This window comes from Hyperolius riggenbachi, chromosome 11 (genome assembly GCF_040937935.1).
Source record: "Hyperolius riggenbachi isolate aHypRig1 chromosome 11, aHypRig1.pri, whole genome shotgun sequence".
NCBI classification, from domain to species: Eukaryota; Metazoa; Chordata; class Amphibia; order Anura; family Hyperoliidae; genus Hyperolius; species Hyperolius riggenbachi.
Window position 1 is genome coordinate 107,474,292 of NC_090656.1, and position 27,526 is coordinate 107,501,817.

Consider the following 27,526-nt stretch of genomic DNA (forward strand, 5'->3'; position numbering starts at 1 on the left):
AGGGGGATCATGGGTGATCGAGATGTGCAGCGGCAGCAGAGATCCGGAGGGTCTGTACCTCCTTGTACTAGGAGTTGACCCAGCATCAGTGGTGGGGGACAGGGCCAATGCCAGTTTGTGTGTTGTAGCTCCACTCTCTTGCATGCACGTGACACCAGTTTAATTTCACTATTTTATGTCACTGTGCGCTGCTGGACAGATCAGAGTGATCCCACATAGGGTGATGCTGTTCTGGACTAGATCCAGCAGTGGCGTCCCTAGTAATTGGCCAAAATCACCACCAGTTCAAAATGTGCTTAACTATCACAAAAAAAGTGTAGCAAACATACATACAAAAAATCTCAATAGGTCAAATAATTCCAGGACAGCAGACTGCTGAGGATGCAGGGGAGGTGAATTGGGGATATCTGTACAGACATCAACTGAAATAATCAAGAATTTTCAATAACAGGAACAGAAGTTTGTGCGCTTCTGAATTTAAGGATAATTTGTGATGGTTAAAATCACGATAACCAGGCAAAACTGTTAGAATATATATTTCCCCCCAAAAACAATTGGGTCAAGATTATGAGCCTAATTCAATTCAATTTTCCTCCTACCTTTCCTCCTAGGTGATATTTTCACACCTTTTTAATAAAATGCCTTTGAGGGCTCTTTTCCACTACATTGCATTTTGCGATGGCAGAGAACTGTTAGTGCAAACTGTTTGCTGCACAGTTTTTTCCCGAACGCAATCGTCCTCCTGATGCATAGGGCCTGATTCACAAAGCGGTGCTAACAGTTAGCACCGTGGTGAAAAAGTCCTTTATCACGCCTAAACTCTGTTTAGGCATGATAAGTTTAGGTGTGATAAGTTTAGGTGTGATAAGTTTAGGCATAAGTTTAGGTGTGATAAGTTTTTAGGCGTGATAAGTTTAACCACTTCACAACGGAGGGGTTTTTACCCCTGAAGCACCAGCGCTATTTGTGCCTTGCAGCGCTGCTTCCATTGATTGTTTTCAGTGATATGATTGGTTATTGGGGACTGGGGTCCCCATAACCAATCATTGCACTGCAGAGCGGGGGTGTGTGCGCGCGCGCGCGGGTCGCGGGGGCGCGCGATCGCGCGCTGCACATTTGTTTACATTTAATTGTTATCAATGGAGACTGCTTCTGTTTGAAGCAGTCTCCCATTGTGTCCGCAATCGGCGCGTCTAATTGGATTTAGGAACGCTTGTTCCTAACATCCAATTAGTCACCTGCTGTGCTGGCTGGCTGGAGTGTGCGCGCGAGGTCCCCGCCCACTCCCAGCCAGTAAACAAACAAGTGCGCCTTTCTCCGTCCCTGGGGGTGAAGCAGTGCGCAGAGGGACGGAGAAATTTAGCACTGGGGGGTAAAGTGGTTAAGCACCAACTGGGTTAGCACCGCAGTGCACAGCTGATCAAAAGTTTTGCGCTAGCAAAGTCTGGTGCACTTTGCATAGAGTTTAATGGCGCTGCTTTGCGTGCGGGACTTTGTGCGCGTAATAAACTTATCTAAACTTAGCATGCCTAAACTTATCACACCTAAACTTATCATGCCTAAACTTATCATGCCTAAACTTATCATGCCTAAACTGAGTTTAGACATGATAAAAATGGTTATCATGCCTAAAGTCTTTAACTGGGTTAGCACCGCTTTGTGAATCGAGCCCATTGTCTGTGCAGTTGAGCTCCTATAGTTTGTGTAGGAGCTCAGTGACGGTAGTGGAATATTGGAAGAACCATGATCGCGATTGTGATTAAGCCAGCAGCCAGCAAGAAATTACTCCGAATAATTTTTACAATACTTTTTCACTTACTTTTTGGTACTTTCAATTGCAGAGCACTAAAAATGTATTTTAAACAGAGGATAAAAAATTATCTCCTGGGGGAAAACTTGGGAGAAAAAGTGAATTGAATAAGGTCCTAATACCTTTTTTATATATTTTTTATTCATGGGTAATTTAGCCTTTGACGATCTAGGTATAGATACACTGGCCCATATGCAATTTATTTTTTCTCCTGAGTTATCAACTAGATAATTTCATATTCTCTTAACTTTAAAGCATTGTATAATTGAAAAAAAGTACCCAAAAGTAGGTGAAAAATGACTATCATAATTATTTTCAGTATTTTCATGCTTGCTGGTAGTTTGAAATGTATTTTATAACATGTTGTGAAAACATCACCTAGGAGAAAACTCAGGAGAAAAAGTGAATTTCATATGGGCCGATGTACCTAACAGTGCATTTCAATCATTATTCACCAGCTTAGTAGTAGGTTAGAGGTCATACATACCATTGATCCATCTAATTTTGAAAGCAGACTGAGCCAGTAGTTTTCTTGTGCTTCATAAAGATATTCTTGAAGTTTTTGAGAATGAAACTTTGAATATGGAGATGAGGTTACTGAAATATTGAGGTGCTTAAGGGAATATGGACCCCGATGTGGTCTGTGAATCTCTCCTCCTTGGTCTGTAATAGGCTGGTGGTCCTAGAAAGAAGGACATTTAAATTACTATTTGTGTTAACTGTTTAAATTACTTGCTCCTATCCTATGTAATGCAGAAAGGAATGCAATATTGCTTAATTAGGAATAACAACAACAGGAGTTTAGGGATAAACCACCCCACTTTGCACTTTAGTGACATATTGCTTCCCTTTAGGCTGATTACACACATTGGGCTTGATTCGCTAACCTGTGATAACTCAAATATCACACCTTATTAAAGATACCACACCTTATCAAACATATCACACCTTATCGAAGTTAACACGCCTTATCAGAGTAGCATAGCGAATGCTACGAACTTATGCCTGCTAATTGGCAATGGGTTTGTAACGCTCGCTTTGCTACTCTGATAAGGCGTGTTAACTTTGATAAGGTGTGATATCTTTGATAAGGTGTGATATTTGAGTTATCATGGTTTAGTGAATCAAGCCCATGGTGTGCTGCAATTTGTGAGTGGCAGAAGAGACCATTGCATGTAGATTTGTCCCCGCAGCAGAGAGCGCCAACAGGGAAATCTGCATGCCCCCACCCTTCGAATGTGTACACAAGCGACATCAGACATCACTTGTGTCTAACCCCTCTGTCATGTGCACAATTCCAAAACAGGAATGCACCACACAGTTTCACTGCTTTGCCCATGCATGCCGCTCCACTACTGCAACACTCAATAAAGGCAACTATTGATACTTGAATTTGGAAGTATCAGGATAATGTAGAGTGATGTGGACCACTGACACAACAGTCGACAACCAAACTGGTTAACCCCCACTGCCAGGCCCCACAACAACTAATGTTTAGTTTCAGTTTCAGTTTCGCCTCAATGAAATTTCTCAAGAGCCACCCCCACCCTGTGGAACTCTCTTCCACCAGCCATCAGACTTACGCCCTCCTTCAACACATTCAAGCAAGCCCTCAAAACCCACCTCTTTGAGATGGCCTACCCACCGCTTACCACACAGTAACTCTACTGTATATTTATTTCACAGCCATCATCATGTATCTTGTATCCTGTATGCTTTTTATAGCTTTGCCCTGTGTTGTATAATCTTGTTACGTCTGTCATCCTTAGTATCATTGTATGTATTTATTGCCCAGCGCTGCGTAATATGTTGGCGCTTTATAAATGCAATAAATCACAATAATTATAATATTCAAGGTAATTTCAGGGACCCTTTAAAACTTGTTAACCACTTAAGTACCAGAGACCGCTCGTACAGAAACAGCGGCGTCTCGACGGATAACGATGAATCGCCGCACATACCAGCCGCAACCGCCGTCACCGCCTGCATGTCGGGAACCTGGGCCACCCACTCTGCCGTCCCTATGATGGCAGAGTTTCTGTGTGCCGGTCAGGAGCCGCTTTCATTGGCTCCTGACCTCCTGACCCTGTCTTTCAATGTAAGCCAATGACAGTGGCTTACATTGAAAGACAGAGCCCGGAACCCAATTTCAATTATCTTGGTCCTAAAGTAGTTAATGAAATAGCTGTCTAAAAAACACAATGCAATTTTCCTGTCAGACTGACGCATTGATCCTTAATTTCTGGCATGTCCAATCTGCACCCAAGAGAAAGGGATCAATTTTCTCAATTGGGAGTATATCTGACATGCTGGAAATTATTGATCAACCTGTTGATCTGACGGGAAAATTGCATTGTGTGTACCACTAAGATTATCCTCCACACTAAAATAATGACGACACTAATGGTGGCCACTAATGATCCAATCTTTTTCACCCAATCTTACCAAATCTATGTAGTATAAGGGTAAACTGAGTGAATATACTGAATGGATAACCTGCTGCAGTTCCACACTGCCCTTGCTCATGCGAAGCAGGAATACTTTACCAAGCTCATCGGAGCACAAGTTTCCAACCCCCGGCATCTCTTTGCCACTTTCAACTCCCTGCTTAAACCCACCCCCCCACCCTCCGTTTCCTCCCTCTCTGCCACAGATTTAGCCACCCACTTCACCAACAAAATTGTCTCCATCCGCCAGGAAATATCCAATCTCAAATCTTCACCTCCCACCCCCTCCCAACCAGCTCCTCCTCCACCCTATCCTCCCCTCACATCCTTCACTCCTACTACCACCGAGGAAGTCATCCACCTACTGCAGACTTCCCATACCACTACTTCCCCCCTTGACCCCATCCCTTCTGATTTACTCCAGCCTCACTTCACGGAATTGGCCCCAGTCCTCACTATCCTGTTCAACCTCTCCCTATCCACAGGCACCTTCCCCTCAGACTTCAAGCAGGCCACTGTACTACCCCTGCTCAAGAAACCCTCCCTTGACCCCTCGCTAGCCTCCAACTACCGTCCTATCTCCCTCCTCCCCTTTGCCTCAAAACTCCTTGAGCATCTGGTTCACAAACGCCTGACCCAGTTCCTCAATGCCAACTCACTGCTAGACCCACTGCAATCTGGATTTCGGCCTGCCCACTCAACCGAAACTGCTCTCACCAAAGTGGTCAATGACCTTGCCTTAGCTAAAGCTAAAGGAAAATACTCCATTCTCTTCCTTCTTGACCTTTCAGCAGCTTTTGACACAGTAGATCATCCCCTACTCCTCCAGTCCCTCCAGTCCATGGGCATTCACGATCTTGCCCTGTCCTGGCTTTCATCCTACCTCTCCAACCACTCCTTCACGACCGCCTTCAATGAGTCCTCATCCACCCCCAACCACCTCTCGGTGGGAGTCCCCCAAGGTTCAGTCCTTGGCCCCCTACTGTTCACCCTATACACATCCTCCATTGGCAAGGTTATCTCCTCCATGGGTTTTAACTATCATCTGTATGCAGATGACACCCAGATCTACCTCCACACCACTGACATATCCACCACTACCATGGACAAGGTCTCCTCCTGTCTATCAGCCATCTCCTCCTGGATTTCCGCTAGGTTCCTGAAACTAAACCTAGACAAAACGTAATTTATGATCTTCCCACCCCGGACATCCATAAACCTCCCAGATGTGCATGTCACTGTTAACCACACTACCATTCAACCTACCTCTCAAGCCCGCTGTCTGGGTGTCACCCTGGACTCCGCACTCTCCTTCACTCCCCACATCCAAAACCTCACAAAGTCCCGCAACTTCCACCTTCGTAACATCTGTAAGATTCGCCCTTTCCTGACCTCTGCCACCACCAAACTCCTCATCAATGCCCTCATAATTTCCCGCCTTGAATACTGCAATGCCCTGCTGTCTGGTCTCCCTATGACCCGAACAGCCCTACTGCAGTCCATCATGAATGCAGCAGCCAGAATTATCCACTGCTCCCATCGCTCCACCATGGCGGATCCCCTCCTTGAATCCCTCCACTGGCTTCCTATCCAGTCCAGAATCAGATTCAAGATACTGTGTCTGACCTACAAATCTGTCCACAAGACCTGTCCAACCTACATTTCCGATCTTACTCAGAGGTACAAACCTAGCCGCTCACTCCGCTCTTCCAATGAACTTCGCCTAACCGCCCCCCGCATCACCCAGTCCCATGCACGCCTCCAGGACTTCTCAAGAGCTGCTCCAACACTATATAACTCCCTACCTCCACCCATTAGGGCAGCCCCCTCCTTCAACATCTTTAAGAAAGCACTCAAAACTCACCTTTTCACTCTGGCCTACTACCCCTCACAAGTGCTCTAAACCCACAGCTGAACTCTGGTCTCCTACCTCTCGTGTCCCTACCTCTCCCTTTAGATTGTAAGCCTTTGGGCAGGGTCCTCCTCCTTTTGTGTCCAACCTGATCATGCACCTCCGTTACTGTGAACCCATGCTAGGCCTCTTGAGTGAACCTAACTTGCTTAATCTCCATGCTCCCCTCCAGTCACTGACTAAGCATTACCTTGTTCATACTGTGCTGCATGATCTGATCTTTCTTGTATTCAGGTATTGTCATTTTGCTGTATGTCACCCCTAAATATTGTATGTATCCCTATTTATTGTCCAGCGCTGCGTAATATGAGAAAATTGCTAGTGTGTGTATATTAATAAACTGACAATCTAACACACACCATACAATCTTTAGAGAAATCGAAGAAAAATATCTGGCATTCCAGATAGATAAAAATCGATAAAAAATGGGAAATCTGATCGGATTTTTCAGTTGAATGAAAAAAAAGCTTTCGATGTTTTCGGGAGATCCGCTCGTTTTTATCGAATTGCCGTAAAATCGGATCATTTTATTGTATCGTGTGTGGCTACCCTAAGTGTCATAGTAACATCTTGACGACCAGCTAACGCCGATTGGCGTAAACTGATCGTCTGCGGGTTACCATGGAAACGGCCGCTCGATCCATGTCAGTTCACGGAGGGTGTCTCCGTGAACAGCCGGAGAGCCGCCGATCGCGGCTCGCCGGCAAAATGTAAACAGGCGGGGAAGAAATCCCCGCTGTTTACATCATACGGCGCTGCTGCGCAGCAGTGCCGTAAGGCAGATCGGCGATCCCCTGCCTCTGATTGGCCGGGGATCACCGGCATATGATAGGCTGAAGCCTATCCTTCAATGCGCAGGACGGAAATCCGTCCTGCGCAGCTCACTAGTGTTGGGCGAACATCTAGATGTTCGGGTTCGGGCCGAACAGGCCGAACATGGCCGCGATGTTCGGGTGTTCGACCCGAACTCCGAACATAATGGAAGTCAATGGGGACCCGAACTTTTGTGGTTTGTAAAGCCTCCTTACATGCTACATACCCCAAATTTACAGGGTATGTGCACCTTGGGAGTGGGTACAAGAGGAAAAAAGCAAAAAGAGCTTATAGTTTTTGAGAAAATCGATTTTAAAGTTTCAAAGGGAAAACTGTCTTTTAAATGCGGGAAATGTCTGTTTTCTTTGCACAGGTAACATGCTTTTTGTCGGCATGCAGTCATAAATGTAATACATATAAGAGGTTCCAGGAAAAGGGACCGGTAATGCTAACCCAGCAGCAGCACACGTGATGGAACAGGAGGAGGGTGGCGCAGGAGGAGAAGGCCACGCTTTGAGACACAACAACCCAGGCCTTGCATGAGGACAAGAAGCGTGCGGATAGCATGCTTTGTACCACCATGCAGTCATAAATGTAATAAAGATAAGTGGTTCAATAAACAGGGACCACGCGGCAACGCTAACCCAGCAGCAGCACACGTGATGGAACAGGAGGAGGCGCAGGAGGAGAAGGCCACGCTTTGTGAGACACAACAACCCAGGCCTTGCATGAGGACAAAAAGCGTGCGGATAGCATGCTTTGTACCGCCATGTAGTCATAAATGTAATAAAGATAAGAGGTTCCATAAACAGGGACCGGCAACGGTAACCCAGCAGCAGCAGCAGCAGCAGCAGCACACGTGATGGAACAGGAGGAGGCGCAGGAGGAGAAGGCCACGCTTTGTGAGACACAACAACCCAGGCCTTGCATGAGGACAAAAAGCGTGCGGATATAGCAGCAATGCTTTTTGCCACCATGCAGTCATAAATGTAATACAGATGAGAGGTTCAATAAACAGGGACCGCAAAAAAAACTAATTCACAGGCCAACGCACAAGATCCGATTGAAGGCGTGTTAATCAATGAGACAGACACCCTAGCTAACAGTATGGAAAAAAAAATGCTGGGATTAATGGAGGAATTTGCAAAGAAAATAGAGCAAACAATGGTAACGACAGTCCAAAATAGTATTAAAGAGGCAGTTGCCTATGAGATCCAACCCATCAAGGAGCAGATAATACAACTGACAAAAGATGTGAAGAAGATTGAGGATAGACTGGAAGGAATTTCCACAGTCACACAGACATGTTCTGAATCTCTTAAGGTACATAAAGATCAAATACATGAGATTAATAGCAAGCTGGACGATCTGGAGAACAGAAACAGACGTAATAATATTAAAATAAGAGGACTGTCTCCCCAAATAAAAAACGAGGAGCTACTGGAGGCAGTAACAGAAATCTTTAAACAAATCCTGGGCAACGAAGCCCCAGAAGAAATAACCATTGAAAGAGTGCACAGAGTGGGTAAGATCAGGAGCGTGATGGAGGGAGGAGGAGGAAGAGGAACTGATGTTTTGTGTAAATTACTTTTATACCAGATCAAAGAAAAGATCATAAAGAAAGCAAGGAATCTAGGCACTATTAAATACAGAGACTCTAATATTGAAATATTTCAGGATCTTTCTAAGAGGACGATAGATAGAAGAAGAATGCTTAAACCTCTTCTGGCGGAGATTAAACAGAGGGGGGGTACATATCGCTGGGGTTTCCCACTCTCATTGAACGCTACTATCGATAATAAATCGGCCACATTGAGAGATGGTGACCCGTTAGCTGCTTTTACTGAGTCCTTGGGCCTATCTAAAAAGGAGATTGCAGAATGGGAAAAAGTCTAGGTCTTGAGGATATCTATAGGTGGCGCCTCTCCTCCCCTGTCCCCTAGCTTATTGAAGCAGCTCAGCGCCCCAATATTTAATATACAGTGAATGGCGGAGGGTGGGACAGGAATACTGGAATCAGGGCCTTTACCTGGTATCCCATCGGAAGTGCCAGGGAAGGCTTCTGGAGAAGGAGAGTTATTCGAATGACTCTTGAAGTAGACACCTATGTGTGTCTCTCTTCAGAAATGGATCATAATGGTGATGTGTGGTGTTGGTTGAGAATGAATGGGATTGAGTGGATATTGACCAGGCCTCCTTGTGACTCGCCCTATGAGCTTTATTTCCGGATTCGGCCCCTTCTAATTTTTTTTATGTTATTTCTAATAAAATGAAAGTTATTAAATTTGAATCAGTCAACGTAAAGGGAGCCAATTCGGGTTGCAAAAGAGGAAGAATCATAGAGGAATTTGTTAGAAAGAAGATAGACATAGGTTTCATACAAGAAACGCATTTTAAATCTGGCAGGATACCCAAGGCATTTGACAGAAGATACAATAGGTGGATCATTAATGCAAATTCTCAAAAGAAAGCTGGGGGAGTAGCTATAGTTTTTAGCTCTAAATTAGCAGTCACCATCAATAGAATAATAAAAGACGAGGAAGCAAGGGAGCTAATTGTTCTGGGGAGTGTTGATGGCACAGATTTTACACTTGCTAATTTATACGCACCTAATAAAAAACAGGTTAAATATATTATAGGGTTTCTTGATAAAGTAAAACAGGTAGCGGTTGGCACCATTGTTATTGGTGGCGACTTTAATGTTGCGATCAGCCCCCCCCAAGACACGTCTAGAGGAGTTAGTCAGATTTCTGACACAGACTTGGTACTGTTGAAAGACAGGTTGAGGACACTGGGATTAATAGATGTATGGAGATTGTATAATCTGAATGAAAGGGAATATACATTCTATTCTAATAGACATAAAACAGCCTCCAGGATAGACTATTTTCTTGTCTCTCAGAGAAATATATCCGAAGTCACTGATGTGGGGATTGGAGAGATAACTTATTCTGACCATGCTCCAGTATGGCTAACAATAAAAATAAGAACGGCACATCAAGGGAATGTTATTTGGAGGTTGGACACTAGTTTACTGGAGGATGAGGTCGTGAAGAAAGACCTGCGATTAAATATAACTGAATTTATTACAATAAATGGAACTCCAGAAATTTCACCGATTACCCTTTGGGATACAATGAAGTGCGTGTTAAGGGGGAGGCTGATCGCAATGAAATGCGCCCTAAAGAGAGAGAGAGAGCAGAAGACGAATACCCTATTAGATAAATTGGTGGAAGCCGACAATGTAGCCAAACAAAACCCATCAATAGATAATATTACTAGATTAAATACAATAAAAACAGAATTAAATTTAGTTCTGGATAGGAACTGTGAAGAAGAAATTAGGAAAAATAAAATCACATTTAAAAAAAATATTAATAGATCTGGTAGGTTTATGGCAAATTACCTTAAAAGTGGAATGAAGAGGAATAATAACATTGAAAAAATTAGAGATGATAATGGAGAGATAAAGATCAGACCCGAAGAAATAGGGGAAGTTTTTACCAATTATTATGAAAAATTGTATAATTTGAGCAGTGCAGTAGGTCAGGACCCCGGGGAGTATCTGATGAAGGTGAAATTGCCGGAGGTTGAAGAGGAGATGTGGGCAATGTTAGACGCTCCAATATCGGAGTCAGAATTTAAAGAGACGGTACGCAAATTGAAAAAGGGGAAAAGTCCGGGCCCGGACGGATTCCCTGGGGAATTCTATGAATGTGTAGCGGAGGAGGTGGCCCCGCTATTCTGTAGCCTCGTTAATCAAGACACATTTCCTATAACCTTCTCTAAAGAAACTAATATGGCTTTTATCTCTGTAATCCTGAAAGAGGGAGGGAACCCGGAAAATTGTAAACAATACAGGCCGATATCTCTGATTAATACAGATGTAAAAATCTACTCGAGAATCTTGGCCTCAAGATTAGAGAATGCCATAGAACATATAATAAGTAAACAACAAAGCGGCTTTAGGAGGAATAAACACATCCAGGAAAATATCTATGCTGCCATTAGCTTTATTCATGCCTGTAAAAAAAAAAATGAAGAAGCGATAGTAGTAACAATAGACGCCGAAAAGGCATTTGATAGAATCTCAAGAGAATTTATGTTTAAAACTTTACAGAAATATGGCCTTACAGAAACATTTATCAATAGAATTAAGAAACTTTATGAGAATCAGTCATCTAGTGTGAAGCTGAACGGCTCCCTAGCGGGAAGTTTTAGATTACAAAATGGGGTACGTCAGGGGTGCCCACTGTCTCCGATCCTCTTCAACCTCTGCGTAGAACCGATTATTAGCCTAATTCAGAACGATCCCCAGATAGAGGGGCTGCCACTGAAGGGAACAGAATTAAAACTACTAGCCTATGCAGATGATATACTTTTGACCCTAACAAAACCAATAAGTTCATTGAAGAAAACTTGGGAATTATTGGAGGAATTTTGTATCCATTCAAATTTTAAAATTAATAACGGGAAGACTAAAATCTTAAATATAGGTTGCTCAAATGAGATACGAACAGTAATTCAAAAATCAAACCAACTAGAATGGTGTGAAGACTCTGTCAGATACCTGGGGATCCTGCTAAGTAGCAACCCAGATATGCTGTTTTTGGATAATTTTCCCCTACTAATTAAGAACTGTAAAAAGATATTAAAGGGAGCGGACCGTCCCTGTTTTAATGCCCTGGGAAGGTTGGATATTATCAAGATGCTTATCCTCCCCAAGATTTTATTTGTACTCCAATGTCTCCCGGTAGCCATACCTCATTATTGGTTTATGGATGTGAATAATATCCTTCAAAAATTTATTTGGGCTAATGGGAAACGCAAAATTAAATATGCCCAGCTGATGAGGGAGAGAGAACAGGGAGGAATGGATGCCCCGGATATCCGAACCTATTATAAAAGTATACACCTAGCAAGGGTGATTGACTGGAGGGTAGGCTCTGAAGAGAAACTGCGGGTAGCGACAGAAGAAGGGGAAGTAGATCTTGAACATCTATTTACTTGGATACCGGGAAACATTCGGGATATAAAAAACCGGGCCTCACATCCACTTATTGCCCCGACACTCAGGACGCTGTATGATTTTGTGGTAGAGTGGGATAGGAGGGCGGGTACCTCCCCCCTGGTCACATTAAGAGATAATGAGGAATTTCCTCCAGGTATCCAAAGGGGCTGGTTTGTTTCTAACAGACTGGACAAGGAGACCCGGATTTTGGATTTATTGGGTAATCATGATTTGAGGATTATTGGCTCCCTGAGAAGGGAGAACAATATTTGTCCATGGGGTATAATGCAAATCAATAGTTATCTGAGAACGTTAGATAAGAAAAGGTTGGGTATAAGAACAAATATCAACAAGATAGAAAAATTTATTTTTTTTAGGGAAAGACCGGCAAACTTGTTATCCCGGATATATAAATTTATTAGAGGGGGAAAGCCGGAGAAACCCCTTATATGGCAAAAAAAATGGGAAGAGGATATACGAAGCAACTGGGGAAAAGAACTATGGGATAAGATCTATCAGATTATTTGGAAATATCCGAACCGTAGATGTCAACTCTCTCAATACAAAATTCTATCTAGATGGCACCTTACCCCGTCCAGACTGGCTAAGTTCTCCGTGAATGGGGTGGATCGCTGTTGGAGATGTGACCAGGAGGGAGGGGACCAGATTCATATGTGGTGGGCATGCCCCCGGGTGTATCAATCCTGGCAAGTATTAGAGGATTTTTGGAGTAAATATATGCAAAGAAATATACATATAAGCTGTTTAGAAGCAGTATTTGGAGTGGTAGAAGCTGAAGAGAATACCCAATTTAGGGATCTCAGAGAAATTGGGAGCCTGGTGGCACGAAATATTTTAGCAAAGCAATGGAAGGATAAGAACCCATTAGCTTTTGAAACATGGCTGACGGGGATGAGTTCTTTTTGGGAGGAGGTCCTGTCGGAGGGATCAGAGAATATAAGGGGACCTAATAGGTTAAAAAGATTAAAGGAATTTTGGATGGATTTGCTATGGAAGGAAGAGGAATCAACAGAAACTGGAGTCTCTGGTGTAGACCTGGTTAATAGGTAAATGAGTAGGTGTGGTTTGAATGCGGGCGGGTAGGGAGGAAGGATAAGGGACGAATGGGATACTTGGTTTTTGAATGTGGTCTGGATGCTTAGTCTAAAATATGTGGGAATGACGGAGTGGGGGGGGAGGGGGGTGTGATGGAGGATAAGTGGAAAAGAATTTATGTAGTTTGGTTTAGGGGTCTATAGCATACTTAGCTCTAGAAGGCATTTTTTTATTTTTTTTTTTTCTGTCCACTTGAGGTTAATAAATTAAGATAATAAAATAAGATTAATCGAACTATGATGCAACCTCTAGCCGGACATATGGAGACTTTCAATGAAGCTCGAATTATGGTCCGGCATGGGCAAGGTCAAGCCTCGCTGAGTTCGAAAGAAAAAGAAAGAAAGGGAAAGGAGAAAGGGAAAAAAAAAAAAAAAAAAAAAAATAAAAAAAAAATAAACAGGGACCGGAAACGCTAAACCATCCCAGATGTTCATCGGTCATGTTACTTGGTTGGGGTCCAGGAGTGTTGCGTAGTCGTTTCCAATCCAGGATTGATTCATTTTAATTTGAGTCAGACGGTCTGCATTTTCTGTGGAGAGGCGGATACGCCGATCTGTGATGATGCCTCCGGCAGCACTGAAACAGCGTTCCGACATAACGCTGGCTGCCGGGCAAGCCAGCACCTCTATTGCGTACATTGCCAGTTCGTGCCAGGTGTCTAGCTTCATGCCCGGTTTCAGGTCCAGCGGTGCCAGCCACAAATCCGTCTGTTCCTTTATTCCCCTCCAAATTTCCTCCCCTGTGTGCTGCTTATCCCCAAGGCAGATCAGCTTCAGCAACGCTTGCTGACGCATGCCAACAGCTGTGCTGCACTGCTTCCACGATCCTACTGCTGCTGGTGCTGGGTTAGCATTTCCGGATGAGGTACAGCTTTGAGATGCGTTGGAGGAGAAGGAGTCAGAGAGGTAGGTGCTGCTGTTGTTATCCAGCTGTTTGCGGCGTGGGCAACACCCGCGCCGTAGCAGGTGAGGAATCGCTGCCAGGCTCCACAAGGTTCACCCAGTGCGCGGTAAGGGAGATGTATCGACCCTGGCCGAACGCACTCGTCCAGGTGTCAGTGGTGAGGTGAACCTTGCAGGCAACGGCATTCTTCAAGCTTCGGGTTATTTAGCTGACCACGTGCTCATGCAACTCAGGCACTGCAGAGCGCGCAAAGTGGTAGCGGCTGGGAACCACGTAACGTGGGATGGCCACTGACATCATGCCCTTGAAGCTGTTTGTCTCCACCACTCGATATGGCAGCATTTCGCAGGCCAGAAGCTTGGCTATGCTGGCTGGCTGTTACTGCCACGGCCCGGGGGTCATTTGCTGGCAATTTCCTCTTGTGCTCAAACATCTCAGAGACAGACAACTCAACCGTAGCGCTGCACACCGAAGGGCTGTTGGTTGTTGTGTTTGATGAACACTGGGAGACCTCAAGAGCACTAGTCCGGAAAGTGACAGTGTCAGCATCGTCTGATGTTTGTGAATGTTGTGAACCACGCAATGGCTGGGCTACTGCTGCTGCTGAGGCGGGTCTGGTGGTGAGTCTGGTGAACCCAAGGGAGGCAGTGTTGCTGGTGGTACCCTGTCCTGCCGCGTTTGCCCACAGAGTGGGATGTTTGGATAGAATGTGGCGGCTCATGCTGGTGGTGGAGAGGTTGTTAATACTTTTCCCCCTGCTCAGGCGGGTCTTGCACACCTTGCAAATCGCCATGGTAACATCCTCAGTGCAGTCTTCAAAGAAAGCCCAGACTTTAACTGGCTGAGGACTCGGACCTCGTGCGTGATGTGCTGGTGCTGCTTAACCCACTGCTGGACGCTTGAGAGGTCATCCAAGTAATTATCTGGTCCTGTTCTTTTGGATCTGTGAGGGTTGTTGTCCTGGACAACATGGGCAGTATTGAGTGGGTTTTCTTGGGTGCTCCCCTGTGGCCTGTACGTGAACCGTCAGGGGAAACACCTCTTCCCTTGCCCCTCCCTCTTTCACCGGATTTCTTCCTCATTTCACTTATCCTTAAAGTACACGCTGACTGGCAGCAGTACAGTGGCAGTACAGAAATGCTATACAGTGGTGGGTGAGCGGTGTACCACTATTGTCAGCAGTGACACAGAGCACAATGCTATACAGTGGCGGGTGAGCGGTGTACTACTGTTCCCAGCAGACACAGAGTGGAAGTAAACACAATGCTATATAGTGTGGCTGAGCCGTGTACACAGAGTGGCATTAAACAATGGTATATAGTCTGGCTGAGCGGTGTACACAGAGTGGCAGTAAACACAATGCTATATACTCTGGCTGAGCGAGCGGTGTACTACTGTTCCCAGCAGACACAGAACAGTAAACAGAATGCTATATAGTGTGGCTGAGCGAGCGGTGTACCACTATTCCCAGCAGACACAGAACAGTAAACAGAATGCTATATAGTGTGGCTGAGCGAGCGGTGTACCACTATTCCCAGCAGACACAGAACAGTAAACAGAATGCTATATAGTGTGGCTGAGCGAGCGGTGTACCACTATTCCCAGCAGACACAGAACAGTGAACAGAATGCTATATAGTGTGGCTGAGCGAGCGGTGTACCACTATTCCCAGCAGACACAGAACAGTGAACAGAATGCTATATAGTGTGGATGAGCGAGCGGTGTACCACTATTCCCAGCAGACACAGAACAGTAAACAGAATGCTATATAGTGTGGCTGAGCGAGCGGTGTACCACTATTCCCAGCAGACACAGAACAGTGAACAGAATGCTATATAGTGTGGCTGAGCGAGCGGTGTACCACTATTCCCAGCAGACACAGAACAGTGAACAGAATGCTATATAGTGTGGCTGAGCGAGCGGTGTACCACTATTCCCAGCAGACACAGAACAGTAAACAGAATGCTATATAGTGTGGCTGAGCGAGCGGTGTACCACTATTCCCAGCAGACACAGAACAGTAAACAGAATGCTATATAGTGTGGCTGAGCGAGCGGTGTACCACTATTCCAAGCAGACACAGAACAGTGAACAGAATGCTATATAGTGTGGCTGAGCGAGCGGTGTACCACTATTCCCAGCAGACACAGAGTGGCAGTAAACAGAATGCTATATAGTGTGGCTGAGCGAGGTACACAGAGTGGCAGTAAACAGAATGCTATATAGTGTGGCTGAGCAAGCGGTGTACTACTATTCCCAGCAGACACAGAGTGGCAGTAAACAGAATGCTATATAGTGTGGCTGAGCGAGGTACACAGAGTGGCAGTAAACAGAATGCTATATAGTGTGGCTGAGCAAGCGGTGTACTACTGTTCCCAGCAGTGACACAATGACAGGGGGGACCCTGGCTAGCGTGGCTGGAGCGCGAACTACCCTGCCTGCCTACCCAAAGCTAAACCCACAGACAAATGGCGGAGATATGACGTGGTTCGGGTATTTATTTACCCGAACCACGTGACAGTTCGGCCAATCAGAGCGCGTTCGGGTCCGAACCACGTGACCCGTTCGGCCAATCACAGCGCTAGCCGAACGTTCGGGGAACGTTCGGCCATGCGCTCTTAGTTCGGCCATATGGCCGAACGGTTTGGCCGAGCACCGTCAGGTGTTCGGCCGAACTCGAACATCACCCGAACAGGGTGATGTTCTGCAGAACCCGAACAGTGGCGAACACTGTTCGCCCAACACTACAGCTCACAGGGGGAGGGAGAGGGAGGGAGTGGGCGAGACGGCAGAGAACGCTGCGGTGGGGGGCTTTGAAGAGCCCCCCCCCCCCCGCTAAGCAAATGCAGCCGGCGGCGATCAGACCCCCCAGCAGGACATCCCACCAGTGGGGAAAAAAGGGGGTAGTCTGATCGCCCTGCTGCACTCCTGATCGGTGTTGCGGGCTGTAGAGCCCACGCAGCACCGATCACTGAAAAATCCCCTGGTCGGCAAGAGGTTAGTGATGAGGGCTAAAATTATGGTTGTTTAAAAAAAAATGGCTCTGAATGTCCAGAAGGTAAAACAATGCAACATTTTATCTGAAAGCCAATGGCATAATGCAGTAATAGGAAAACTTACCTTACTAGAGAGTAAAGTTGTGGAATGTTCATTGAGAGATATTAGGCATTCTCCCATGCCATGCCTTTTTAATTTATTGTGGAACGATTTAACTTCTCTTTCAAGTTTTGCTTCAGAATCTGAAACCCCATAATAACTCCACATTGACATTCTGAGTGAGGAAAACAAAAGCAATGAACTTTTGCACACATCCATGAAGAGTCTCTGCTCTTTATATTTTCTCAACTCCCATACGGAGTAATGATGACCTATTTAACTTCTTATCACTCCCCTGCTGTCAGGCGTGTTTGCCACAGCCACACACTCGTTCTATAGCCTCTTAAAGGGAGAAATGAAAATAAACTTATGATATAATGAACTGTATGTATGATACAGCTAAGAAATAGAACATTAATAGCAAAGGTAACAGTCTCATATCATTTCCAGTACAGGAAGCGTTAAGAAACTTCCCTTGCTATCTATGCAAAAGAGCTTCATTGAGCTCTCCAACTAATTTAATGAGAGTGCAATTTTTTGAAGCACTTATACATCAAAGAAACAGTGAAAGACAACTTCAGATAAGATTTTACTGCAGGGAAGTTCAGAGGGTCATTAGCTCTGCTCTGTTTCATATTTTAAAGTAGTTTAAAATAAAGAGTGTAGTTTGTAAACGGCATATATTAGAGGATGATACAATGGTATATAAAAAAAGCTATATAACTGAAAATTTAAAAAAAAATTTTTTGCTACCAATGTTCTATTCATTATCCCTACTACACATACAATTCATTATATATTTTTTGTTCCACTTCAGTGTCACTTTAAGGCTGGTTTCACGACTGACCATTGTATTTGCATGTGAACAGGGCTGGTTCTAGACTTTTTGCTTCCTGAGGCAAACCTGTGAGGATACACCCCCCCCCCCCTCCAAGGGACCAAAAATTTCAGTATAGGTAGGTAGGTAGCCTGGTATAGTTGCCCACTGTATAGGGTATACAGGTATAGTTGCCCCCAGTATAGGTAGCCAGTATAGGTGCCCCAGTATAGGTGGCAAGTATAGTTGCCCCGTATAAGTAGCCAATATGGATGCCCTCAGTATAGGTAGCTAGTATAGTTGCCCCAGTATAGGTAGCTAGTATAGTTGCCCACAGTATAGGTTAGCCAGTATAGGTAGCTAGTATCGTTGCAGTATAGGTAGTATAGTTGCTCGCCAGTATAGGTAGTATAGTTGCCCCAGTTTAGGCAGGTAGTATAGTTGCCCCAGTATAGGTAGTATAGTTGCCCCAGTATAGGTAGTATTGTTGCCCCAGTATAGGTAGCTAGTATAGTTGCCCCCAGTATGGGTAGAATAGTTGCCTCAACAAATGTAGTATAGTTGCCCCAGTATAGGTAGTATTGTTGCCCCAGTATAAGTAGCAAGTGTAGTTCCCACCAATATGGGTAGTATAGTTTCCCCAGTATAGGTAGCTAGTATAGATGCCCCAGTATAGGTAGTATAGTTGCCCCCAGTATAGGTAGTATAGTTGCCCCCAGTATAGGTAGTATAGTTGCCCCCAGTACAGGTAGTATAGTTGCTCCCAGTATAGGTAGTATAGTTTACCCAGTATAGGTAGAATAGTTGCCTCAGTTTAAGTAGCTAGTATAGTTGCCCCCAGTATAGGTAGTAGAGCTGCCCCAGTATAGATAGTATAGTTGCACCAGTATAGGTAAAATAGTTGCCACAGTATAGGTAGCTAGTATAGTTGCCCCCGGTATAGGTAATATAGTTGTCCCTAGTATAGTATAGTTGCCCCAGTATAGGTAGCTAGTACAGCTGCTTCCAGTATAGATTTGCCAGGAAGGTGGCCAGCCTGTTCCCCCCTCCCTTCCCACGGCCGCTGCTTATCTTACCGTCTGAGCTGGCGGCTGCTTCCTCTAGTATCGTCCTCAGCTGGCCCCCACAGCAGCTGAGGGTCGTGCTGATCTGAGGTTTATGATAGTGGAGAGGGGGCTGGCTGGGGACTATCCTAAAGGAAGCAGCCGCCATCTCAGAAGATAAGGCAATCGGCGCCGGTGGCAGTGGGGTTGGCAGGATGCTGCTCTAGGGACCATGCCACCTGATGAACTAGTTTCACCTGGCATCATGGGCCCCTGTGTGTTATGCTCTACCCCCATTGCAATGCAACACACAAAACGACATGCATATGACCCTGCGGCAGAGTGGTCAGAGTCTGCCGACAGGGTCATATGCATAGCGCCGCTCCCCTGCATGTCCCTCGCCGCATGACGTACTCCCTGCTGGACAGAATGCATGTCACTGGGACACTGGTGAGGGTGCTAGTCCCCATTGCCTTGCATTGTCATTTTGTTACCCTGCGGTAACAGGGACAAAATAACCTGCAGTCAAATTTCATCCAGCTGCAGGGAGACTGGGATTTTTATAATTTGGTTATTGAACCTTCCAGGGGTAAAGGGACCGTGGGCAAGTTCAAAGTAAAATGAATAACATGTTTACAAATTTTCCTTACTGTAACTATATGCAAGTTTAGGCAAATTGAAACTCAGTAAGGCATTATCCAGCTTAAAGTGAACCCAAGCCAAAGCTCAAGTTCAAAACAAGATCTTACACTGAAGAGAGGGAAGCCTCAGGATCCTATTGAGGCTTCCCTCGCTTGTCTAAAGACCCCCCACCCCTTCCCTGTTGCAGAGTGCAGTACCCCTCCACATTGGCGCTGAGCAGCACCACTTCCTTATTCTTAGCCGCGCTGTGGCCATGTGAGCCTGCCTGCTCATGTGCAATAGCATGGAGCCCGCAGCTCCGTCTCAAAGCACATGCGCGGGCGGTCTCAGTTGGCTATTGCACGGCCATGAATAAGGAAGAGGAGCTGTGTGGCCCTGATCTTTAGTTATGTATCTGATTTTGTATACCCGAACTTCGGCTCGGGTATACTTTAAGGTGTAAGGTGCTCATGCATTACTCAATTTTCAGCATCAATATCCATATGATTCAATCATATCAAATCTGATAGAGATCGATGCCATAACATGGCCAACCAATCAATTGTTTTCATCAATTTCCTGCTGAAATCGGTCTAGTGGAGAGCAGAGAACTAGTAGCAGCAGCACAAGTTCAGACACAGCTCCGGCGTAGCAGCCTTGTGGAGAACAGAAAAATGGCAGAAAATAACAGTGGGAAAACCAGTTTGTTTCACACTGAAAATTGTGGTAATTTCGTTTGTGATTCTCATTCAGGGAACAAGAATCTGCAAACAGAATAGTGGCAAAATATCAGGGATTTTGCAGTGATTTCCAGTGTGAAACAGGGCCCTAAGAGATCTGGATATACTTGGGTATCTAAGTAAGAAAAAAGGGGCGTGTCTTAGCATATTTGTATTTTGTTTAGGACTAATATATAAGCACATATATTACTATTACTATCATACTGTCTTCTACTTCTATATTTTGTACCAAAGTTTGTATTGTCCTGTATATGCACAATTGTTTATTACTTCCTCTGTACAGCATCACGAAAGAAGATAGCACTATATAAATCATTGATAACAAATAATCAATAATAATAATATATCATAGATTAGGAACATATTAAAAAGCATAAATGTAACATGACTAAATTGGTCAATATGGATATAATACATAAACAAACAATTTATGTATGCTCTGTTTGATTGCTTTTACTAGCCCACATAGCCCTTCTCCCATTTTAAATATTGTTGTATTGTATTTTATTTATTGTTTGGATGACGTATTTTTTCTGATTGCCCTTATAGTTCTCCCCAAGAGGTGTATTCTAGATTTTGGCTCTTCTTTACTGATAATTAAAATGTTGGGGCTGTAAATTAATTCATATTACTAGAAATTACTTTGCTATAAGCCCCATTTTAGATTTGTACAAAAAAAAAAATTAGAAAAACTGTACTTTTTTTTGTAAGAAGAAACTTTCATTTTTATTACCTAAAAATATTAATGTTTGGAAGTGTTCTTTGGTTTTCATAAAGCTGAATTCCAATGTCCTGGTGTACAGACTGGATGTTCTTGCCAGCACATATTGTGTATTGGAGGGGAATCCTCTCTGTACTTGCCGGTGTCTCAATGCAGAACCATTTATTCTTCTCAACTGACATGGATATTGGAATATGTGGGTTGATGACCACTGAAACACCTACCAGAGAAACAAGTCAGCAAACAAAACATTAAAAATAAATATTTGTATCTCACAGGCTTTTACAGCAGAGGTGTTGTTCGAATTTGGCACCGCATGGTTCAGAACCTGAACACACACATTCAGCAACATGTCAACACCGAACAGCAGGACTGGGTACAATTCATTTAACTCTGATACGTCATTCTTGGAAGAAACAAGTATCAGAGTTAAATGAAATGAACCCAGTCCTGCTGTTCGTAGTTAAAATGGTGCTGGATGCGATTGTTTGGGTTTCGAACCACGTGTAAGATTTGAACACCAATACTATTCACAGCGTTTGAAATGGATCACAACAATTCGCACAGGTAGCCAATTTGACATTCATTGAAATTCCACACTTCTCAGGAAGCCCTATCCCATTCCGTATAGGTGCATCAATAGTTCTAAAAGGCTTTCCATGCATATCATACACATGTTGGTAGGAATACCAGTATATAGCTGTGCCCCTGTGAGTATAAACTTTTTTCTCTGGGCTTTTCAAAGTAAGGTACTAATAATTAAAAAAAGAAAATGCAGCAGGTATAAATAGTTCTAAGCATTAGGGATAGTTGGGATTGACAAACTTCTGAAGAAATTCCAACATTTTGCACAAATACTGAATGAATCTCGAATTCTGCAGATTCTGAGCTTGCACTGCAAAATCATGAAACTGTAATTTATTACAAATATATTTTTGCACTTACTAGGAAGATTCATTTTGTTAGAGTTTATTTGCAAAAATATGTTACAATAGGCTATAATTTTGCTTAGAATTTTTATTTTTTTTGCATATAATTTTGCATTCATTCTTATATAGAATTTCTTTCTATTTATGGGAAAAAACATTAATGCATTACACAAACAAAATTTCATATAACATTCAGAATTTACTTGTCAGAACTCCAAATTCTAAGTTTAAACTCAAAATTGTGAATTTTCAATGCGGAAGTTGGAATTTGTAAATCTGAAAAAATCTGTGCACTCATCCCTACTATGCATTCCAAATAAACTCATTGGAAATTTCTTTGAACATTTTTATTGTGAAATCCTGTACACACTTTTGATTTCTAGCAACAATTTAAGTGGAGGAAAATCTAAAAGATTTCATTACTAAATGCAAATTAAAAAAAAAAAAAAAACCTACAATGATTCTGTGAGAAAGCGCGGAAGAGCCGCCGCCATGACCCAGCCGCGGGCGGCTCTTACCGCGCACAGTGGCCACACACACGGAGAGGCAGCCGCCTCCTCTCAGCATGAGGCGGCTGTCTCCGTGCAAGGTTGTGCGGAGCGCGGGGAAACCGCCGCACTGGACGCGGCGGTTAGCGCGCATACCCCGCTGCGGAGGTACCGCAGAGAGGGGCTGGTGTGGCTGGGACATGTAGTCCCGCTAGATTTAGAGTGACGCGCGCGCACTCAGGCAGGGTTTATATGACAGCCAGAGGTAGTCAGCTGACCAGGCTGGTCAGCTGACTCTGGCTTCACCTCTCATTGGTCCAGCACTGTGGGAGGTGCTGGAGAGGGATATGTGTATATATACTGCTGGCTGGTCATTCCTCGGGTGTCTGGCATTGCGATCACATATGTGGGAGCACCCAGATCCGTAGTCAGATCCGCAAGTGTGCCGGGACCAGCTGGAGCTGTAATCATACACTTAGCTAGATTCTGTTGATAGCTAAAGTACTAATTTGATTGATATTATCTGTTATGACCTATTGCCTGCTCGACTATCCTCCTGAACTCTGATCTTGTACCTCGATATTTCTGATACTCTGTTGCCGAACCCCGGCTCGTTCCTTGACTCTGCTTCTGTCTCCTGATTTTGTACCTCGATATATTTGATACCCCGTTGCCGAACTCTGCCTGTACCTAGACCCCGCTTCTGCCTCCTGATCTTGTACTTTATCTGTCCGTGTGTGTATGACCTGGTTTGTCCGACCCCGAGAACCGACCTCACTATTGGAGGCGGTTCCCCGTCCTGTCAGTGGCACCTCCTCCTGAGTGTCACTTTCAGACAATCCTTCCTACTGTCGGTCTGACTCCTCCCGTCTTGGAGAGCTCAGGTCTGCGGAAGGAATCTGCGTTGTACTTCTGACTGCGCTGAGGCTTGTCCTCAAAGTGTTACTGTTACACCAAAACACTACACTCTACTCAGGTGAACAGAGGTTAGCTTGTATATCGGATTATCGGTGATACTGCAGATCACTTATAATCTGGTATACGTCTGTATTCCCCGTGATACTGCAGATCACCGGTAATCAGACCTCTCTGTGCTTCACCGATCGTTACAGATTCTTTGAATAAATAAAATATTTTTTTTAATGTGCGCCAAGAGTTGGACAAATAGCTAGAAGCATATTTGAAATTCAGTCTAGATGGAATGTTTCACCTGTTCAAAAATGTTATTCTGTCCAGCCAGTCCAGGTATGAAACACAGCTAGTAACCTTCCTTCACTCTTGTCCTACTGATCTCTAAGTAGCCACCAAATGTCCTGAACAGTACACGATAGGCTCATTACACTCTTATTATTAATTTGTGGTCATTGAATAAATATGAAGAAGCAAACTACTTGTCTTCCAGTTTAGATTTTGCAGTCACATGACTGTGCACTGACTCCTCGCTTCTTTAGACGGAGCAGTACAATATCGATATGCCGTCTCCAACTTTCTGATAAGTGGTGTGACTCAGTCTGCCACTCAACCTCCCTCTCTCCCTTCTGTAACACTCTATGAGAGAGAGAGCTTCTGTAAGGGTAACTTGCTGGTCCAGGATTGGAGGCTGAGACATGTGAATGCCCATGTGAGGATCTGCACACTAAAATGCTGCCTAAGGTGTGGAGTTACATGCTGGCTTGCACATATTCATACACACCATGGAATGAGATCTGGTGCCATAAGTTATAACATTAGCTTTTATTCATAGTAATGTTTGTGGAAATTTAAACATGCATTCATAACAGTGTGCCAAATGGCCTACATAAGCTCAGGAAGTACCATTGTCCAGTGCTGAAGTATAGCAGGTATTTAGTGGACTGTTTTCTTACTCCTGTGTCCTCATGTCTTCTGGCCTTTGTATCCTCATATTTGCTTAGGATCGGATTAATCTAAGGTTATATTTATGATCAAAGACCTGTACTATTATGATTATATATATATATATATATATATATATATATATATATATATATATATATATATATATATATATATGTAACGATTGGACAATTATTTCCGTGGTCAGCGCACAAGATGCGCGCTGACGCTGCGGAAATCCTCCACAAGTGTATAAAATAACAGAACCCAGCTATGGTGCTATGCACCTGTAGAGGGAAATTCCCACCGGCAGATGGAGCTGTGGAGTGCAGAGGAATAAACCCTCTGCACTGCCACAGATGTCAGATGGGAATTGTACGAGGTGAAGCAATATAGGGCAAGATAGCCCTTGGAGAGAGAGAGAGAGAGCACAGAGACAGAATGTATGTGTGTCCACCAATCTAGTCGCCACCCAGCGACGGTGAACACACAACAACGAAAACCAAGTGGGAACGCAATGGCAAGAATGGCGATTGCTAATAGCGACACCAGACTGAGTAATACAGAGCAAAGGAACAGAATAAAGACAGAACTGATAACAAACAGTAATCCAACACACAGGAGCAGACAGGGCAAACTACACGCGGTCACCACACGTTAAGCGCAATAGCCACAAAGCACGTGCGTGGCACGGTCGCCACACAAGAAGCGCAATAGCGACAAAGCGTACCAACCCTGACTAACCACAGAAGTATGAAAACAAAAGAGAACGCGAACGCTTGCTAAACGGTTACCACACCGAGACGACAGCAAGCGTCCGTTCCAGACAAACAGACAGATGGAGCAGCCAGTAGCAACCGCTGCTCTGGCTACACTTCCAGACAGAGTACAGAAGGAACCACCGCCTGTACTGCTAGGACAAATGCGATCCCAACAGACAGAACGATCTCTTGTCGACCGCCGCTGGCGACAAGACAATCACAACAGATAGACAGTACAAAGCAATACAGGTAACAAACAACCTGACTATGCTAACAGGAATGCTAGGGCACTCCCAAGGAACTACTCTAAGATAGCTATATTAGCAAACAGTAAGCAAAGGGCTGAGACTCCAGGTAAGTTAGCAGGAACAAACCATCACGAACAGCAAGGAATTCTGGGAGGAAATGGTTTTTATACTGCAAGCCATCAGAGGAAGCAGCTAAGCAATTTGCATGACAAGTGGATGCAAATTCCTCCCCAGAACAGCAACTTTGCAGCTTGCAGAGTGGAGACAGGTCTCTTTTCCAGGGACCTGCAGCACTCACTCAGACCTAACAAATGGTCAAAAAGCTGTCTGCCTGTGCAGACAGCAGAGTAGATCATTACAATATATATATATATATATATATATATATATATATATATATATTCTGACAATAGGTTCATATTAACATATTGGGCCTGATTTACAAAGCGGTGCTAACAGTTAGCACCCTGGTGAAAAGCCCTTTATCATGCCTAAACTCAGTTTAGGCATGATAAGTTTAGGTGTGATAAGTTTAGGTGTGATAAGTTTAGGCATGATAAGTTTAGGTGTGATAAGTTTAGGCATGATAAGTTTAAGCGCCAACTGCGTTAGCACCGCAGTGCGCAGCTGATCAAAAGTTCTGCGCTAGCAAAGACTGGTGCACTTCGTATAAAGTTTAATGGCGCTGCTTTGCGTGCGAGACTTTGCAAGCGATCTAAACTTATCTAAACTTAGCATGCCTAAACTTATCACACCTAAACTTATCATGCCTAAACTTATCACACCTAAAATGGCTTTTCACCAGAGTGGTGCAATGGTTATCATGCCTAAAGTCTCTAACTGGGTTAGCACCGCTTTGTGAATCGAGCCCATTGTTTTACCATGCCCGTTTTGTAAAAATAATTTGTGAGAATCTCTCTGACCAATCAGATGTTTGAAGAAATTCTCAGAAAACTGCCAGTGGCTATTTTGGTCATGCCTATTGGTCAATATGTGGTGGATGTTAGATCCTGTACTCTTCTGCTTATTTGCAGGCAACTGATCAATTCCAATCAGTTTTCTTAACAGTAACCGAGCAACTGGAAATGCCAACATACCATACTGTGATGGCTCTTTCAACAGTCCCTATTTTCAGACAAGTTCCTGTTACATTGATCAGTTGTTTGCAGGGGCATCCGTACTATGATGCAGACTGAATCACGTGATTCAGGGAAGCAGACTATAAGGGGCAGCATCAGCTAATCTTTTTCAGTCTTTCCCTCTGCTCTGCTGCCTGACTCATGGAGCTTGCCTGCTGTTAGTCTGTGTGTGCTGGCATGTCCCTTACTTAAATATGCACTTCTTTCTGCCAGTCCCACCTCCTCTCCATGTGCCGTTCTGCCCTCTGATTTCCCTGCCCATCAGCATCCAGGCAAAAACCGGTAAAAAGTACTCCGCCATAGAGATTAATGTGGATTGCAGCACATTCTGATCAGTCTGCTGAAGAATTGACTTCCAATCAATAGAAAATATGGTCATCTTGATTAAATCATTTGTCTTTCAGGAATTAATATTTGCTGGTGTGTTCAATGCCCTTTACAGAGCACCAGGGGTGTTCCTAGGGTCCTTGGAGATTGGGGGCACCTGTGGGCACTAGGCGGGGGTTGTATGCGGCAAAAAATGGGTGTGGTCATACATTAAGTGGGCGTGGCCATGGTCGGGGCCAAATGTACATGAACTTAGCAGCAATGTAAGCTACAGATAACGGGCCTGCCCTTCAAAATATTGGATGGAGCCGCCTGTTCTTTATTTAGATCATTTACAATCAGTATAGGCATAGATCAAAGATATATAAGCTCATACAATTTTGATTGGTCAATCACTGACCAATTTTACCACCCCTGTGCAGTAAGTGGGCCAACAGACAATGCATTTGATGAACAGAGCTAAAATTGGCTAATCAAAATTGTATGTGTGTACCAGGCTTTACAGGTAATACTGTACATACTGAAAGTAGCAGGGATCAGCATACAATACAGCTGGTTTACAATCAGTAAAGGCGCAGAGTAACACCTTATACTGTACACACTGGAGGTAGATCAGCACACAGTGCAGGCACTAAAGAAAAGCTTATACTGTACATACTGTAGGCAGCAGAGATCAGCACACTGCAGCTAGCGTGGCAAAAATATGAGGGTTACGTTGTGCGGTGCGCTA

At 44.2% G+C, this 27,526-nt stretch overlaps 1 protein-coding gene across 1 annotated transcript in view; it reads right to left on the reverse strand.

Annotated features, from left to right (window-relative positions):
* Nucleotides 1-27,526, reverse strand: part of LOC137538847 (SITS-binding protein-like) — a 187,907-nt gene that overhangs the window by 70,339 nt on the left and 90,042 nt on the right. Inside the window, exons 3-5 of the mRNA XM_068261220.1 lie at nucleotides 21,063-21,270; nucleotides 17,133-17,283; nucleotides 2,298-2,492 (exon numbers count right to left, since the gene is read on the reverse strand). Coding sequence (XP_068117321.1) covers nucleotides 2,298-2,492; nucleotides 17,133-17,283; nucleotides 21,063-21,270 — 554 coding nt within the window. The remainder of the gene's footprint in view (nucleotides 1-2,297; nucleotides 2,493-17,132; nucleotides 17,284-21,062; nucleotides 21,271-27,526) is intronic.